General features: G+C 49.7%; 1 protein-coding gene across 1 annotated transcript; it reads right to left on the bottom strand.

Annotated features, from left to right (window-relative positions):
- Positions 1-2,233: 2,233 nt before the first annotated feature.
- Positions 2,234-4,030, bottom strand: CDKN1C (cyclin dependent kinase inhibitor 1C). The gene is made up of 3 exons (XM_054635770.2): positions 3,264-4,030; positions 3,048-3,174; positions 2,234-2,910 (listed from the first exon to the last, which is right to left on the bottom strand). The coding sequence occupies exons 1-2, from the start codon at positions 3,712-3,714 to the stop codon at positions 3,053-3,055; spliced, it is 573 nt and encodes a 190-aa protein (XP_054491745.1). The 5' UTR covers positions 3,715-4,030; the 3' UTR covers positions 2,234-2,910; positions 3,048-3,052.
- Positions 4,031-17,870: the final 13,840 nt, after the last annotated feature.

Raw genomic sequence — 17,870 nt, 5'->3', positions numbered from 1 at the left:
AATGAGTCCTAGTTAAATATTTCAAGAACTTCTTTACATGGTTTCCCCTGATGCATGTACTGTTGAGACATCTGTCTTCCGTACTAATAAAGTAGTCTAGATTTAAAATGAACTTCATTGGATTGCTTTGAAACTATAGGCACATATGGTTCATAATTAGCTGGATATCTCTTATAGTTAAATGATTTTTTTTTCTCTCCCTCTCTCTCTGTCGCCCATTCGCATCAATAATAGAAGCAAACAAAGTTCCAATTGTTCCCTGTTGCGGGACATTATGTGCCTGAATAAATGGATGTTGGCTGTGTCTACATGGATTTGCCATATGGCTACAAAGGCCGAAAGAATAGGGGCAGTGTGCTTTGTGCCGGGGCGCGGAGGGCCGGCCGGCTGGGTGGGGCAGGGCGCGGGGGCGGCCGCACACCTTCCCGCACCCCCGGCACCGCGCCCTGCCTGCTGCGGGCTGCGGACCGACAGCTCCGCTCGGGCAGTGCCCATGCCCTGGGGTTATTCGCTTTAGAGCCCCGAGCCTAAACTGTCCCCGCAGTGAGAGCTTTCCTCCTGGGCCAGGCTGGGCACACCTCGTGGCTCCTCCGGCCGAGGTATTTGGGAGCTCGGAGCAGGGATCTTTCATTGCAAAAAGTCCTATTATTAGTTGCGGGCTGGGACAATGGAGGTCCCAAAGGCACCTGCTTTCATGAAAGCGAGAGAAAAGCCCATAAATCCTGGAGGATCCAGCTGCCTCACTCCGGGTATTGTTGGCTTTCATAAGGAAAGGGAAAAGCTATTTTTCTTTTCAAAGGGGGGGAAAATCGTATTGAGTCAGCGGCCACTGATGCGGGCGTGTAAAATAATCCCGTTCTGATTAAGCGATCACGGAGCTGGAGGTAATCAATGTTACTTTTACAGCCAGGAGCGTTTGGCGGCCGTGACAGCGGGGGGAGAGGTTGGGGGGAAAGAGGGGGGCAGAGAGGAGCGCTGTGACGGGGGAAGACGATGTGGGCAAACCTTGAGCCTTATTCACCCTGAATCTCACTCTCTCAGCTCCCTCCCCCCTCCGTGGAAGTGTATCATACAGAGATCAGAAAGCCAGGGAGTGACGCCCTCTCGGTCCGCCCCAGCTGCTGGGTCCAGCGAGGGGGGGGGGTGCAGCATTTCAGAGGTGCCAAATTGGGGTGTGGAATCGGAAAGGCATAAATCAGCCCAGTCAGTCCCCACGTCCTGGTCCTCCTCCCCATCTGCACTCTCCAGCATCCCAGTCCTGCACCACCTGCAGCCAGCAGCAGACCCGCTCTGTCCCCCTTTCCCGGGCAGCGCGGGGCTGGGATTCAGAGCAGGGCGAGCGCCCCGAGCCCTCGGGGCTGCCTGAGGATGCTGCGGCTTTAACCTGCCCTCAGGCCGTGGGGACGCCGCAAAGTGCTGCCGCTGCATGGCTGTGACAGCACTGTCACCAAAGCCCTGTCAAAATGCTGCCTGGGAGGGTTTATTTCGTCTCGTGGGAGGGTTTATTTCGTGTGAGTGTTGTTTTGCTTTTTACGTCGTTTAGGGCGAGCTGAAACTGCTGCCTTTCCCAGAACTGTTGTGCGCTTGTCCTGTAAATCATTGCTGGGCAAGAGGTACCAGGAAGTGCTTCCCTGCAGTAGCCAGGGCTCTGGGCTCCGGGCTGCGGAGTGAGGGCCCGCGGCCGAAAGAGGGGGAGGGGGAAAGGCTTGCACAGCCTCGACAGGGGCGTCCCCCCGTGCTGAGCCCGCCGGGGACCCGCACGCACCGGGCACCCCCCGAGGCTGTCCCCAACAGAGGCAGCAGCGGCCACAGACGCGATGTGGCCAGGGGGGGCGGCCCCGGGCCAGCCGGGCTCCTCCGGGGGGGCAGACACAGCCTCGGGAAGAAAGGGTGAACTGTTAGAAGTAACCATTACAGCGAGCCGAAAGGCGAAGGCAGGGTGTGATGAGGGCGTGTGCTCCCCTCATGCTTGGTTAACTCCGGCAGTACTCAGGAGTTTGAACTTGTTTTTAAGGGAGAAAAGCCCTCCTTTCCCCTCCGCACCGCACGCCCGCTTTTGGCGGCGGGGAGCGCCCTCCCCGCGGCGGGGTCGCGCTCCGGGGGACCCGGGCCGAGGGAGGAGCCCCTGCCCCGAGAGACTCAGACGGGGCTGGGCTCCCCCGCCCCAGCCGCCGGGGCTGTCTCTGCCGCCCCCCTCCCCCCGGACTTCCCCTCCAGCACACACCAAGCAGGCTTGCGGCCGTTTCCTTTTATTTAATTTTATTATTGAAGTTGTGGCATTATTTGCAATGGCAGTGGTACAGACCGGCTCAGGATCCATTGAAACAGATTTGTCTTCAAGTAAAGTCTAAAAAATATTTTGATTCATAGCTACATCTTGTGAATGCAAAAAAAAAAAAAAAATCCACTATAAAAATAAATTTACATTTTGTGAATAACAAAAGCAAATATAGGGCCCTTTGGCTTAACCAAAAGAAAACAAAAGACTATTGGATGTCAAAGTTATCCACGTTTCTGACATAAATAGAAAATATAAGTTAGTATAACTCTTAAAAAAAGTTTTGTACAAATATACACTTGTTTTTTTAATTTTTCCTTTTTTTGCACTGAGAGCTCAGCAGAGATTAAACATTTCTTATAAATGACTTTTAAAGCTTTACACTTCTGGCCAGTGTACTCACATTAGGCATAATACATTTCTATACAGAACGTCATACATTGCACTGTTGTACGATAACACTGCTCCGTGCGCGGCCGGCGCTGCGGCTCCGCTCCGGCTCCCGCAGCCGGGCCGGGCGGGCGCGGGGGGGTCCCGGCTCGCCGCGCCGCCCGCCCCGGCCCCCCGCGCCTCCGGGGCGTCGCGCCTCCCGTGGCGGCGCGCCTCTCCCGTGGGTGCAGTAGTGCAAAAGTCTGGAGAAGAACAAAAAAGAGGAGGGGGGGGAAAAAATAAGCAGGGGAAAAAGAATTGGTCGTGGTATAGGAAGTGAGTAAGAGAGCGCGGCAGAAAGCGCCCGGACAGCCTCGCCCGCTCCCGGGGCGCGTCTTACCTGGCTCACCGGAGCCGCTTGCGGGGAGTCTGCTCAGCCGGCACGGCGGCGGGGGGCGGCGGGCAGCCGCTGGGGCGTTCCGCCGCCGCCTTGGGCTCCGCCGGCCTTTTTCTCCTCGCGAAGAAATCTGGATGGGGGACGGAGAGGAAAGAGGGGTCCGTCAGCCAGTGCGGCGGGACGCCCCCCGTCCCCCGCGCTCCCCGGCTCCCCACGCACCTGTGATGCGGGCGGTCGGGCCCCTCCGGCGGAGCCGCATGCCGCGGCGGCGGGGCGCTGCGCGGTTCTCCCGGCTCAGGCGGCCCCCGGGGCCCTTGCCGGCGGCGGGCGGCGGCGGCGGGGAAGGGGGCGCCCGGACGAGGGGGACGCGGCACCGTCCCACCTGCAGAGTCTCCCGGTAGAAAGCGGGCACGGCGCCGGCCTCCACCTCCTCCCAGCGCAGGCGGCCGGGCCCCGGCAGCGGCGTGTCGGTTTGGAAGTTGTAGTCCCAGCGCCGCTGGTCGTCCTCCCCCATCTCCCGCAGGCGCTCCCGCAGCTCCCGGCCCAGCTCCTCGTGGTCCACCGGCCCGAAGAGGCTCCTGCAGACGGGGCTGCGGCCGTGCCCGACCAGGGCTCGCCGGGCCGAGAGGCGCTCCAGGGCGGCGGTGCCGGAGAGGTGCACGTTGGACATCGCCGCCGGGCCGGGAAGGCGTGGATGCCCCCCCGCCGCTCCTCTCCTGCCGTCCTGTCCCGTCCGCTCGCTCCCTCGCGCTCAGACCGGCCCTGCCTCCCGCCTTTGAACCCCTGCCCCCGGCGGCTGCCTTTTAAACCCCGCTCCCCGCGAGTGCGAGCAAAACACCATTAGCATAATAGTGTTTCCCTGCCGCCGGCCCGCCGCGATTGGCGGGGCCCCCCCCGCCGCCCCCCGGCCCCCGGCGGCAGCGCTCCTGCCCGCGCCCTCCATTGGCTGCGCCGGGCAGCGCCGCGCCGCCGCCGGCCGCATTGGCCCGCCCTGGCCCGGCCCGGCCCGGGGGGGCGGCCCCGGCGCTGGCCCGGCCCCGGAGGGCGGCTGCCGCGCTCCCCGCCCGCTGCCGGCCCCCGCTCCCTTTGTCTGCCGCCGGCCGCGGCTCCGCCGCCGCTTCCAAGCCGGCGACATTCGGGGTTGTTTTTTTCCCCCCTCGCCCCGTGTTGCCTTTTCCGCGTGAAGAGTGCGTGTGGGAGTGTTTTTACTATTATTTTTCGCTACTATTTTGTTTGAGTTTTTAATTTTTTTTTCTCCTCGAGGAGTGTCGCCAGTTTTTTCAGCATCCGTGGAGCGCGGGGGCTTGGGGCGGGGGAGGTGATGCGTGTGGAGGAAAACAGGATCGTTTCTGGCTCGGAGATTTTTATTACTCTGCTGCAAAACAAAGCGAGATGCTTGCAGATTTCAAAACAAGCTGAAGGCTATTTTTAAAAATAGGGCTTCTCAGCTGCATGGAAGTAATAACTTGCAGCCTTAGTGAATAGAAGTACATGAAAACCACAGCATTTTCCTCTCCTGACTTTAAAACCCACATAATACGTGTTTGTTCACTGCAGATGAACTAATCTTGCTATTGTGTTGCCAGGGATCAGCTGGCTTGTGCTTTACATTTTCTGCAGGTCACTGCAATCATTGCTTTTTGTTGTTTTGGGATGGAGGAGTATGAAAGGAAAAGAAGGGGGAGCATAATTGACACCGTGCTAAAATTGGTCCCAGAACATCATCACAGTGTTGATGTGCGTCTCAGAGGGTCATCGTGGCAATGATTTTTTCATCTGCAGACAAGGGGAAAGAAGAACCTCTTTCATGCAGTGTGTTTGGGGACCCCCTCACTCATGTCCCTATGTCTCTTGCCTTTGGGAAGTTCAAACCCTTGAGCAAAGACAACCTGGATGGTTTTATTTCCTAGAGGGAATAAAATTAATACTAATTCCCAGGATGTGCAGAGACTGCCCCAGATGCCTGCTTGCTGCAGGGCTGGAGGGGTTGGAGCTTTGGGCAATAGTACCCACAGGTAGGTCTGCTTCAAGAAGAGAGGAATTTGTCTTTGCATCCATGCAAAGGCCTTGCCAGGTGCACCAGAGTCAGTCTGTGGTGTTTCCATATTTGTTCCACCTCTGTGACAGAGCAGCCCTCCAGCAGTGCTGGGGACCCTCAGTCCCGCCCTTGCCGTGCCAGTGAGGAGCTTGTGGCAGCTGGGACAGCCCCTGTCATCTCCCAGGTGCTGCACCTTCAGTGGTGCTTCCAAAGTCTGCCCGCACCAGGAGGTACCAGCAGTGCCCGTGGGTTTGGATGCACGGACCTGGGGCTGGCTGCTGCTGGCAGAGAGAATGTTGGAGCCTGGCTCACTGCACAGGAAGGATCTATCCATGCTCAGGCTGCTGAGCAGTGAGATGCCATGGCAGGTTTGATCTCCTGAAGTCATTTCCTGGTATTTGTGGGGACAGGTGGGGTGCTCAGTGGGGAGCATCTGTAGCTTGGTGATGGAGAGAAGAAGATGCAGCAAGTACCTTCAGGGTGCAGATCCCCACTTGTTTCCTGGGCTGGCATGGAGTCACACCTGGCAGAAGACTTTGCTGACCTGTGGTACAGACAGAGCACTTTCATTTCACTAATGGTGATAGCACTGGTGTTTTAAGAAATGTAAAGACTGTTTTCTTTTAAAGATGCCTGTTCAGATGTTATGTTCTTAACAGCCATTCTCAGTTTCCCAGGTGAGCTGGACAACCTACCCATGTGGCTGCTTTAGGTGACTATTACCCCACTGTCCTTTCTGTCCCAAAATGGCCCTTGAAGATGGCCATGTGGAGCTCTCTTGGCCCCAAGGTTATAATTTAGGGAGCAGGTCATGAAAAGTTCCTCATCACTAAGAGCTATCATCTTAAAAAGCAGGAGGTGCACATCATTTAGGCATAGGTTCAACCAGGAGAGGAGGTGTGGGTCTCACAAGCTGGGATGGTTGGAGAATATGGCACGGTGTTCACCTGGGGACTTCTCTCAGCAGCCATCAAATGCATCTCTCTGGATATAGGTTGGGGTGGTTCTAGGAATAAATGTGCTGTGCAGGGAAAATAATTTGAGATCCTCAAGAAACCTGCTGGAAAAGTGCCCCCTGTGCAAGGCTGGAGCCAAAGGCAAAGGCCAGGTCCCTGCAGACAGGAGCTCTTTGTGAGGAGTCCTCATGAGCCTGCTGCCGTCCTCCCCCCGTGCCAGCGAGGCCAGCCCTTCCTGTGTTCTGCCTCCTTGATTTTAGACATTCCTGCCATGAAAGCTGCACCAGCAAGATCCCCTGCTATTTGCAAGATGTGGGCGTGCCCTCTGCAAAATCCACGTGTTGTCCTTCCAAACCCTTCCCCGAGGTTAGCCAATATTTACGCAGTGCTTGAGGGAGGCAAGGAACGACGGTTTCAACGCTCAGCAGTTGCCTTGTGTGAGGCCACTTCACCTTCCAGCTCACCTGGGAGGTAAAGCAGCTCAGGTTTGAGATTACCACCCCTGTTTTTTTTAGTTCAGCTTCCTCACTGTTACTGCTCCCTAATGCTTTTGACTCGATTTTTTTTGTCCCACTATACATTTCAGTTTTAAGGTGCTGGTGATGGTCCTGGCCACCTTCTGCTCACAAGTTCTAGCATTGTCTGTTTTTCTTTTTTGTGTGGAGATAGAGAGCATCCAGCCCATTTGAGGAGGAAGTACTGTATGCACAGAGAGATGTTTTTAATTTAGTGGATCTGTGAACTCTCAGGCCAGAGGGGTAGGTTATGATCCTCTAAACCAGCAGTTTGCCTAACATGAGCCACAAAATCTTACCCAAGAGCTCCTACCACCAAGCCTACTAGCTTCTTTAGAAATTCCTGCTCCAGAACACTGAGCAGAGTAATTACTGCTATGGTTAGAACAATGCCCCATGAGAATGGAACGTTTTTGCTCAAAATATCCAAGTCATATCTGCTTATGTCAGGAAAAATAATGGCTTTAACTAGTGTGTATTCCTGCTGGCTGTTCTGTTTCAAAAGGGTCAGGGGAGGGAAAAGCAAACTCCTTTATGGCCTGTGCATCATTGCAAAGGGATTGCAATTGCAGGAGGTTTATTGCATTTGACTATTTCTGTTTGGAAAGGGTCCAGGTTGAGTGTCAGAGCCAGGGCTGAGTCTGATGGCTTGGCAGATAGGGGAAGAGAGGTCCTTGCACTGTAAACTGAGCAAGGAGTAACCAAAGAGATTTGATAAGAAGTTATGGAGGTAACAAAAGAGAGATTCTCGGTGCTGTCATTCTGATGGGGCTGGCTGTTGTGCAACTCCAGGTTAACTTATTCAGAAAAGAGGGTTTAGTGAGATGCTTATGTATAGAGGCAAACAGTCCCCATGACGTGGTGCCATGGAGGAGCACTCTTCTATCTTTTGGCAAGTCTTGGAGCGAACTTCTCCTGCAGGGATTGTCCTCAGCATGCTGCCAGACAAGCAGACCTGTTGTTGGGCCCCTGAGGCTGCAAGGTTTGTGCTTTGCTCTCCTCTCATTTCCTTTAGTACACGGTTATTATCTACGCTCAGCAATGTTTAACTCAAGATTCTTCAACTGTTGTGCGATCTACATGTGATTGCTTCATTTCAGAACATGTTATATCCCATAATTGCTTTAGCAGAGGCATAGACCAATAGACAGTGGTACTTTATCTCCTTTGCACTTCTCTTTTACTAAGCATGTGATCACAAGCAATTTGCATTTATACTAGTGGCAATTTTGCTTGGTACTTTGGAATCCTGCTTAAATAAACTGATTACAATTAAGGTTCAAGTCAGGACAGACTGCTCAATCTCTTCATCGAGGCTTTTCTACCACTAAAGTGATAATTCAAATTATTCAAACTGGTATAGACTCAGAATTTTCCATTTCTTGACAAGGTCATAAAGTCTCAAATTACTAGATTTGATAGCTGGGCAAAACCACACTATTACAGGGGTTAAAATGGGTAAAGGAAATCTGAGCAGAACCCTGGAAAAATTCTGGCAGCTTTAATTCAGTTTGAATTGCTTTTTGTTGTGTTCTCAAAAAAAAAAAAGAAAGGCATAAGCTAATATCTCAGACAAAAAAAAAATTGCTTCATTTAATTTAATTTCCTTTAATTATTTTTTTTATTATGCCTTCTGTTCTTGGTTGTTATAAGAAGAGCCAGCCTTGCTGTCCAGCTGCTGTGCATCATTAGGGTAGCACAAAGGTAGCAGTGAATTTAGCCTAATCTATTGATGGACCTGCCAGTACACCAGGGGCCATTGCATTCTCTCCTCACACTCCTCTTTTGCTCTTGCCATCATGTTGTTTTACTAGATGAACTCCACTCGCCATCTGGCTCCTCATCCTGACTGGGAGCCTGGCTCGTTTGCAGGATGCTGTTATCTGGGGAGGCAGGCTGGCAATGGCAGGTACCGAGCAGCATTTTCAGCTCGCCGTACGTACCTGTGGAGGGTGGCCCTTTTTTGCTTGCTGTCTGTGTAGTGATATTTTAGCAGTAGTTAAATGCTCCATTTATTTATACTCCCTGCTTTTCTGTTGGTGTAATTGCTGTCAAAGTCATGCTCCACACTCACAGGTCCTGTTCATTGCCACTCTTTGCATTGAACTAGAGGTTTGCGTTTTGCTTGTTTTGACATTCCCCTTGCCTTTCATCTTGATCCACGGTAATATTATTTTTGGAGTAGCTTTTCATAGGTTATTTCTACTTTATGTAGGGGGAGGTAGTGGTGAAGGGGCCATTACGCAGGTTTTATTTTTGGTTTCATGTTTCTTAAGTAAACAGGTTTTTTACTGCTGGTAGTCTAGTCCTGAAGGAGATCCTTCATGGCCTGGACTGTTACAGAGGGGAGGTGCCTGGTCCCCAAGCAAGCCCAAGAGCAGCGGTAAGTGCATCGGAGGCATCTTCACATGGATCCCAGCACATGCCTACCGGGAACAAAGCCTACAGAGTATGAAAAAACTCCCCAAAGCCCCAGAAACGTCATGAAATCTGACTGTGAAAGCAACACACACCCGAGAAGTGGAGGCCGTCTAAAGAATGCTCACGACAAAGACCTTAAAAACAGAGTGAAGGGAGAGTTAAACGACCCAAGTTTTACGCGGCCCAGTCCGTGCGGCGCTGTCGGAAAACCCCCGGGGGAGCCGCGTTTGCTCTCGGGCCGTGCCCGCACCTCGTCCCTGCCCCGGTCCCCATCCATCCCGAGCCCCGTCCGGCGCGGCGGAGCCGGGGATGCGGCGATGCGCGGGGCAATGGTGCCCTCTAATGTCGGCCCTGCCGCCTTCCCCGCTCTGCCCGCAGCCTCCGCACCCTCCCCGCAGCGCCAGCCCCGGTGTGCCCGCAGCACCCGGAGCATCCCGGAGCACACCTCGCCCCGCAGCGCCTCTGCCTTGTCGGCGCCTTCTCCTGCCGTCCAGCCCCGGGGTGGCTGCCCCCGCGGGACATGAGGTGCTGCTGTTCGCCGCCTAAGGGGCTCCGGGCTGGGCTGTACCTCGTTTCAGGCTCTCTGCTTCCCCACAGAGATCCCTCAGGGCATGGTTTGCTGGGGACACTGCTCTCCAGGCCGCCCTGGGCAGCTTTGGGGGAGCAGATTATGGGAAAGTGCAGATTTTCATTCCATACGGTGTGTACAGTGCTTCTAGAGTAAGGAAATACATTGCAGCTGTAATAACCATCCTAGAGACTACTCAAATCGCTCCAAGTTTGTACAATTCTTTGGCAAAATTTATGAATAGAAGAATACACTCACTTTACTTTGTGAGAAATTAGGGTTGAGGTGTAACTTGGCTATTGCAGACCCATAGAATGGCTTGCTTTGCAAAGGACATTAAAGGTTATCTTGACACCTTCCACCAGAACAGGTTGCTCAGAGCCCCATCCAACCTGGCCTTGAACATTTCTAGGGATGGGGCATCCCCAGCTTCTCTGGGCAAAATGTACCAGTGTCTCACCACCCTCACAACAAAGAATTTCTTCTTAATATCTATCCTAAATCTTTTGGTTTAAAACCATTACCCCTCCTTCTGTCATTGCCACTTCTCAAATATGACAGATGTGACTTAACTCAGTGGCACTCTAACCCTGGCAATCCAAGAGAAGCAGATCCAGTTGTAGAGGATGCAGACCTTGAGACACTTGTCTGGCTTCATGGAGGCCTGGTGTGTCTCAAGGAGCCCCAGGAGTTTTGTTTCTTTTACATTTTCCTGCGGCGGGTTCCCTCTCTAGGAGCGGTTGGCAAAGCAGTGCGGTGCTGTGGGATCTGGCTGTTCCTTCTCTTGTGCTCCAGGCTGGATTCCCTCTGCTTATCTGCCTCTCCTTCAGGGCTTGCTCCCCCCATTGGAGCGATGGGCTGTTGAGATATCCCGCGGTGACGCAGCATGGTGAGATCATCTTCCCTCCCTCCTCACCCCCCGGCTTCTTGTTTGTAATCTTTGATTAATTTATCTTCTTGCCTACGGCTTTAAATTTGCTTTTAGGGTAGTAACTTTCTGAAGACACAGCATTAAAATTTTATTTTTTTCTTAATCTTGGAAAGCAATCACTTTATAATCACTCTGCTAGAATCATAGCGTTAATTTTGCTGCAAGCATTGAATGTGGACCAAACATCACCCAGCCAGTGGTGAACCTGCAGAGGGAGGGGTTCAAAGAACTCCCCTGGGGGAGTCCATCATTCTACAGCAGTTTAACCATAATAGGGCTGCCATGCCCACAATCAGGTATGTATTCCTACAGAGTGAGGAGTTAATTTCACCTGGCTCCAGCAGCACAGTTATACAATGCAGAACAATTATTTCTGTGCCCCATTGCTGGGAGCTCAGCCTGTGTTTTATATATACATGGGGTAGCATTAAGGGATTTGTATGTACCATCCACAGCAGCACTCAGCACAAATCCCACTAGCCTTCAGCCTCCTGCAGATCCCAAGAGAAAGCAAGTGCCATGTCCCCTAACAGGGCAGAAGAGGTGGAAGGCCACAGGTAGCACTGGCCTAAAGTCTTTCTAATGGTTTGCATTACACCCACTGATACAGCCATTTCTTAATGAGGCAGTTCTTGAGCTTTGGACAGAGGCTGGAAGGACGTGTTACCTGAGATCATGGTTGGAAATGTTACTAAATACTCTGATTACATGTGATTTTAATGTCCCTTGGTAGATGGTGGAGGGCAGGAGAAAGTCAGGTTTGTTCCTGTGCTGTGACCAGGTTGAAAAATCATCAGGTTGTGCTGTAGCCTTTCAAGTTTCCCCTTAGCAGCTGCTCTGAAACTTCTTTCAGGAGTTATTGCTGAAACAAAGGTGTAGGGCAATGAGCTCCAGGTGCCCAGCTCTCCCTTTCAGCTAGGATGACTTTTGGACTTCGGACAGGAGAATCTGGCACAAAGAGATTAATTTGTACCTGAGTTTCTCAATTAAACTTTATTTCCTTGAAGGTGCAATTAAAACCACACCCTGATGCTGTGCAAGGTAACAGGTATCTCACTGGTGCTCAGTGAGCACGCACGTGAGGGCATTTCAAAATGACATGGTGCAAATTCTTCTGGTGTGAACCAGGAGACACATTCTCAAACATACTCATGACCAAATGGGTCTGAAACAAATGTTTTCCTAACAGTAAAAACAGAAGAGAAGCTGGATGAAAGACTTGAAAGTTAAATCCTGCCAGCATGGAAATCAGAGGCAAAATTCCCAGTGAATTGGGGTCATGGTTTCAGTCTAAAGCCAAGTAATCCAGATCCTGTACTTCTCAAAGTAAAAATGAGTCAGCTGGTCATTGTTGGTATTCAAAGAGAAAACAGAAACCAGGTGAAATCATTTAAGCTGACAGCAGCCAAATGGTTGTGAGTTTGCTCTGGAAGGAAATAAATACATCTGGAGGTGTTATGTTTACAGAATCTCATTGCTTTCTGGATCAAATGCACTTGCTTTGCAGATGGAAGAATGGCTATTTTTTTTTTCTCCTTTTTTAACCACCAGGCTGCAACTTTAATCTAGAGTCTTTTCTTTTCATGCACCACAGCCATTAAGCAAGATTTGTCTGTGACCTGCCCTGGCAGTCCTGCAGCTTCTGAGGGTACCTCCAGTGGGATTTGTGGTGGTTGTTGTTTCACCTGTGCAGAGATGGCTGAATTTGGCAATTTGATTGATGGGGCTTAGAAGGAATATAACCCACTACTCCCCTGGCGGCACTGGGCAATAAATAAAAGGAATAAATCCTTATTGTTTTGTTTTGAAGGTAGTGAGGAGAGAGGCTGGGCAGACCTGCTGAGTAGATTGGTGTCAGTTTTAAGAGGAGCCTTCAGGACCCAGTCAAGTTTGGAAGTTGGGGAATTACTTCCCAGCACCCTACCTGGGGCAGTTTTACAGAGCTAGTCTAAGAATTTGTAAAACTTGGTTGATTTCTGCATTGTGAGCCTGTAATTGTCTCAGGGACAAGCTTTAAAAAGTATTTTGAAATATTTTTTTTAATAAATAGCTCTTAGGGATTTTGTCTTGGGAAAATTTGTGTGTGCCCTCATGTCCTGATGCCAGGGTTGGATCCTAACAGTGTGCAAAGTCTGTTCTGATTCTTTACAAAGAGAGATAAATTTAATTCACAGGTCCTGGTGTTCCAAAATAATTCTGAAGAACTATTACAAGAAATGTGCTTTCAAGAGAGAACATCTGAGCAGGTTTGGAGTTTTCTTGTGACAGACATACCTGCAACATGCTAGAAATGCATCCTCATTGTTGGCTCTGAGGGAAGGCCGTGCCTGTAGAGGTTGAAACTGGAAATAAGAGAATCAAATGGTACCATACAGGTTCTGGCTTCTTACAGCAAAATTTCAGATATATTTGAAGAGGGATTTTATTATATGATAGAGTAGGCTGAGCTTAGAGATATGTTTTCTAAACTTTTCCACTCTCATCTATCTGTCCATGCTAGAGTTGTATTCAGTGTTCAGCACTGGTTTTGCTTGAAAATTTTCCCCAAACCACTGTGAGGATTTCTCATATCCCACTCAAGAGCCTTAGTGGGTTCCCCCTACAATCTCAGTGCTAAGGAGTCCATGAGGAATTCCCACTTCCAGCAAAGGCGATTTTAAATTTCTTTTTGTCTCAGGTAAATTCAAGCAGAGATTTTATGGGCAGGCCAGGAGGAAGCAATGAAGCATCTCCAAAGCCTTCTGGTGGCTTGAACAAGAAACCCAGTGTTTGTAGAACTGTCATTGTTCTTGTATTTCCAACTAAAATCAAGATTGTAATTGTTCTCCCCGAGTAGCGTGGCTACAGCTCTTGTTGCTGATGTAGGGGGTGCAGACCTAGCTGGCAGAGAGGACACCTCCAAGGGCTTGTGTCCTCCAGATCTTTAAAAACTTTGGTTTTCCTGCTGAGTTGACTGATACTCAGGGGTACATGCTCTGCTCTGATTTGCAACAGTGTGAGCTCCAGGATTTGCTCTGACCTAACAAGATCATTCAAGCCTTCATCTGAAATGAGGTGTTTTACTTAGAGGGAGAAGACCAAGAACCTTGGATGAGGCTTTGTAAGTCATTTAGAGTCCAGATCAGCCAGGGGCTGTGAAGCCATGCTTGCACATTTCACCATTTTTGAGCTGCTGATAAATCCAGCCTGCATGACTCTGGATATCTTTGTTCTCTCCCAGCCATAGGCAGCAAATCTCTGCAACATAGGTTTATCCCCCACTCATGTAGGGAGTGGGGCCATGGGGTCAGCTGTCCTCTCCCCACTCCTGGCATGTTGGTTCTGTGCAAGACTGGGAGAGGAAATGTCTCCCCTGGCCCTGAACTCGTAAGGATTTGTCTCAGCATGTAGCACAGACCCCCTTCTGTGCAGGGGGATGTGCAAGGTTTTACAGACACATGCTCTGCCCTTTCCTCCCTGCTCCATACAGAAATGTGCACTTGCAGGAGCACTGGGTACACACCCGTGTTTTGTTTGTGCTGTGTACAGCTTTGCTGGAAGGCTGAATGACAGAGGGATTCTTGTTACATTGTGTTGCTGGTGGTCTCCTGAATGCTTGAGATTTATAAATCAGGCAATTGTTTGATTCTGACACAGGAAAATGTTTTGGTAAAGGCAGAAGGCTTGAGACTAGTTGAAAATGTCTGGGACTCCTATTGTGTGGAGAATGTTATGTGTGCAGAGGAAATCTGCAGCATTCCTACAGCAAACCACAACAAGAAGCTCCATACAGCCCCAATCAGTCACAATTCTCATATAAATTATAATGGCCTAAATGTTATTTAAATGATAAACAGCTTTTGCATTCCAGACATTGCTGCAATTCCAGAAGGTGGCTGTGTAATACCAGCTGAATGAAATATTGTACAGTGCAGGCGAAGTTTGAGCCTCCATTTGTGTGTGCGTCCGGATTTATCACTTCTGGAATATTCTTTGGCTGTGAACCCCAGACTCCCAATGCACTGTGTGTACCTTGGAGCCCAGGGCTTCATCCATTATCCAGCAGTGAGTTGTCTGAAGACTGGGCATGCCAACATACCAGGAAGCTGAAGACACGACCACAGAGGCAGCAGAAGCATCCATTGATTCTGGGCTGTCACCACGGCTTATTAGTGTGTGGAGTTTTGCCTGGACCCTGCTCAGCAGCTGATGGAACAACCAGTCCTTCAGTCACATTTTCCTCCAGAGATGGACAGGTCAGGCCTGCTGGAAACAAGTGTGGCTTGTGAAGAAACAATGTCAGGTCTAGGAGAGACCATTTGCCCAGCAGAGGGCAAATGGTCTCTCCTAGATTTTGCCCAGCAAAATCATCTTTTGCTTGCTGATTCTTCAGTGTTCTGGCATAACAGACTGGAGGCATTTGATGGTTTTTGGTGTCCCTGCTTGAAGGAGAGGCAGCCCAGCAGCCTGACTGCACTGCATGGCAACAGCTCACTGAAACTTGAGGGGTTTCTGTTTGCTTGGGAGAAATTCTGGGTAGGGAGGGCCACAGCCATGGCCACAGCTGGGAGATGATGCAGGGCAAGTCCTCAGGCTGAGCTGAAATCATCCTAATGGTTTCACTCAGTGTGAGCAGGCACAGGAGGCTCCTGCCCCAGTGAGGTCCTGCTGGAGCCCAGGAGATTGGATGGGTACAAAAACTGAGTTTTTCTTCCTATTTGGTCATGTTAGTTTTGGTGTAACTCCCCTGAATTCAGGCCACAGGATTTTTCCAAAACTCCTTTACAATTGACACAGTCTCTGTCTCATCTCCATGCTTTGTTGTCAAATTCCAGCATTCAGAAATGTTCTCTTTTATTTTAATTTTTCCAGAATATTAGAGAGAAGAAACTGCCCTGTGGTTAACAAGGGGACTGGCATCCAAAGGATGATTGAATGTGACTCCAGCCTCTTCCACAGACTTCCTCTGTTTTCAGGGAAGTCATTAAACTCCTCTGTCTGTTAGAGTCCCATCTGCAAGACAAGGAGGATTTAATCTCATCTGAATCTCAACCTCTTTTTGTGGTTACAGGGCACCAAATGAGGCTTCAGTATTAGTTGGAGCTTTGGGGGTTTACCACTAAAAAGTTAATAATAACCAGCCATATTTCATAGAATCATAGAATGCTTTGGGTTGGAAGGGACCTTTCAGATAAAATGTGATTTGCAGTTTAATATGCTAAGTAACAAAGACTTTACCAAGAGAATGAACAATAGCCTTTTCCATTTTACAAAATAATTTGCCAGGCATAATAAGTGCACCAGCATTTTTATAAAAACAAATTAGAAATAATTGCTTTTTGCAATTTAATACACACATAGAAAAAGCCAAAAGAGCTCAGCAGCTACCAGGAATCTGATTTCATTGTCGATTTGGACTGTCTCTGCAGTTTTATGAAAATCCCTGAAGACTGCTATTTTGTAAACTAAACATGGCTGCTTTTTTTCCTTTTTTTTGCTGGCCATGTGGAGTCTTTTTCCATTCATTAGCGAGCTGCTTTTTTCATGGACACAATTAGACAAAGGAATAAATCAGTCAACAAACTTGGGATATAATTTTGGCAATACCAGGCCATCTATGCTCTTATTTGCTTAACTGTATAAATCTTTCACCAGAATACAAATGAGGCCTGTTCCCTTAGTCATGGGGTTGGGGAAAGAGAGGGATCAGGCCAGATCCTGCAGATTTGATGGCTCCCACCGACCATGGCTGGTGTTGAGCAGTTTCCCTCATTACAGCCCTTCAACATTCCCACTATTGAGGAATCGCTTTGAGATAATTCTTCCATTTCCTTTCTCATGTTGCAGAGTTGAAGAAACATGCCCAGGACAATGGCTCCCTGAGGACTGGGTCTCTGTGAAGGGTTGCTATGTCCCTCCATGTCTGAATGTCTGCCTGCCTCACTGTTGTTGGTTGGTGGCCTCTCAGTGCTCTCCCAGAGGGAGGAAGGGTTTCCTCTGCCGCTCCTTGGGCAGGGAGATGAGGTATGTTCATAGTGCTCCAACTTGCACCTCATGTCTCTCCTGGCACCCACAGTACACAGCACTCAGAGATGCTGTTTCTCTTTGCAAGGAGAAGTGAAAGTTTTGTTGACAGCAAGAGGCAGTGATTCCCTCCCTGGCATTCCCAGCCAGCTGTCATGCTTGCCATGGGTGTGCATGCACACCCACAAGGGCAAGGATTTGTGACTGATCTATGTTGGAGCAGGATTTGCTTCATCCCATCTCTTGATTTTTTTGTGTAGCTGAAGACACTGGCCAGTTCAAATTCATAGAGGATTGAGGCCTGAGAGATGCCTTTCATTGCAGGGCATTATATCTGCATTTTCATCCCTCTTCAAGGCTCCTTTGGGACTGAAAACTTTGTTTGACCCCCTGCAGGCTCCCACCCAAGGTACCTCATGTTCCTCCAGATCATATTAGCTTCCTCTGTGGAAGAAAAAACAAGTTCAGAGAAGGATTCAAGATTTATTTACCCCCAGTTCATTGTTTTCCAACCAACATTTTCAACTTCTGATGTGGGTGGATTTCCCTTCCCTATGCATGTGCTAGCCTTGCTTCCCATTCCAGCAATTTAAGAAAAATTTCTGCCCAAGTAACATAAACAGTGAGCCTTTATGATTTTTTAAAAGATGTTCTCAGGTTTCCTGCTCTATTTTTGTCAGAGATCAGATAAATTCAGATAAATAGGCCTCAGGAAAGACACACCAGGATGGCAGCAATAAATACTCCAAAATTGCTGAGAATAAGTGTCAAGGCTTAATGCATAGCTAATGGATTCATCTGCAATTTTACCACAAGATATTTATCTCCTTGCTCATTTTCATGGTAGTCTCCCTGAAATATATGTCTATTCAAAGTTTATTTATCCTACCCAAGAAAACTCATTTCCTCTTCATAACCTGTTCCTCCCCAGTTTTAAAATTAATTTTGTTTTTCAAAGATGGCTTGTCAGTGACCGAGTGCTACCCATGGTGTAGTCTATAATTAAGCCAGAAGGAGCCTTTAGATAACAGTGCAGTGCCAGCTTATGCCATCTGTCATTAGTGGTGCATTATCACTGCAGGTATAAACGAGCTGGCCCTGAGCTGCATGGCTGCAAACGTGGTGTTCAGTGGAGCATAGCTGGGAACGGGGTTAATCTCTACCATACTTAGGCTCCTGCAGACATTTTTGGTCAGGCTTCTCACTCAGGGGAGGAGGAGAATTTGTCTTGTGGCAATCACAGTGGCTGTATTCCCATCAGTGCTCCTGCTGCCACATTTAGCCCTTAGGCCGATTGATTCATGGGGCAAGACTCTAAAAATCAGGCGCTGAAAATCCAAGTGCCTGTGCGGAAAACCTCGCAAGAGGATACTGAGATGGTTTGAGGCTGCCAA

This window comes from Agelaius phoeniceus, chromosome 6 (assembly GCF_051311805.1).
Source record: "Agelaius phoeniceus isolate bAgePho1 chromosome 6, bAgePho1.hap1, whole genome shotgun sequence".
Lineage (NCBI taxonomy): Eukaryota > Metazoa > Chordata > Aves > Passeriformes > Icteridae > Agelaius > Agelaius phoeniceus.
This window is presented reverse-complemented; position numbering and strand designations above follow the sequence as displayed.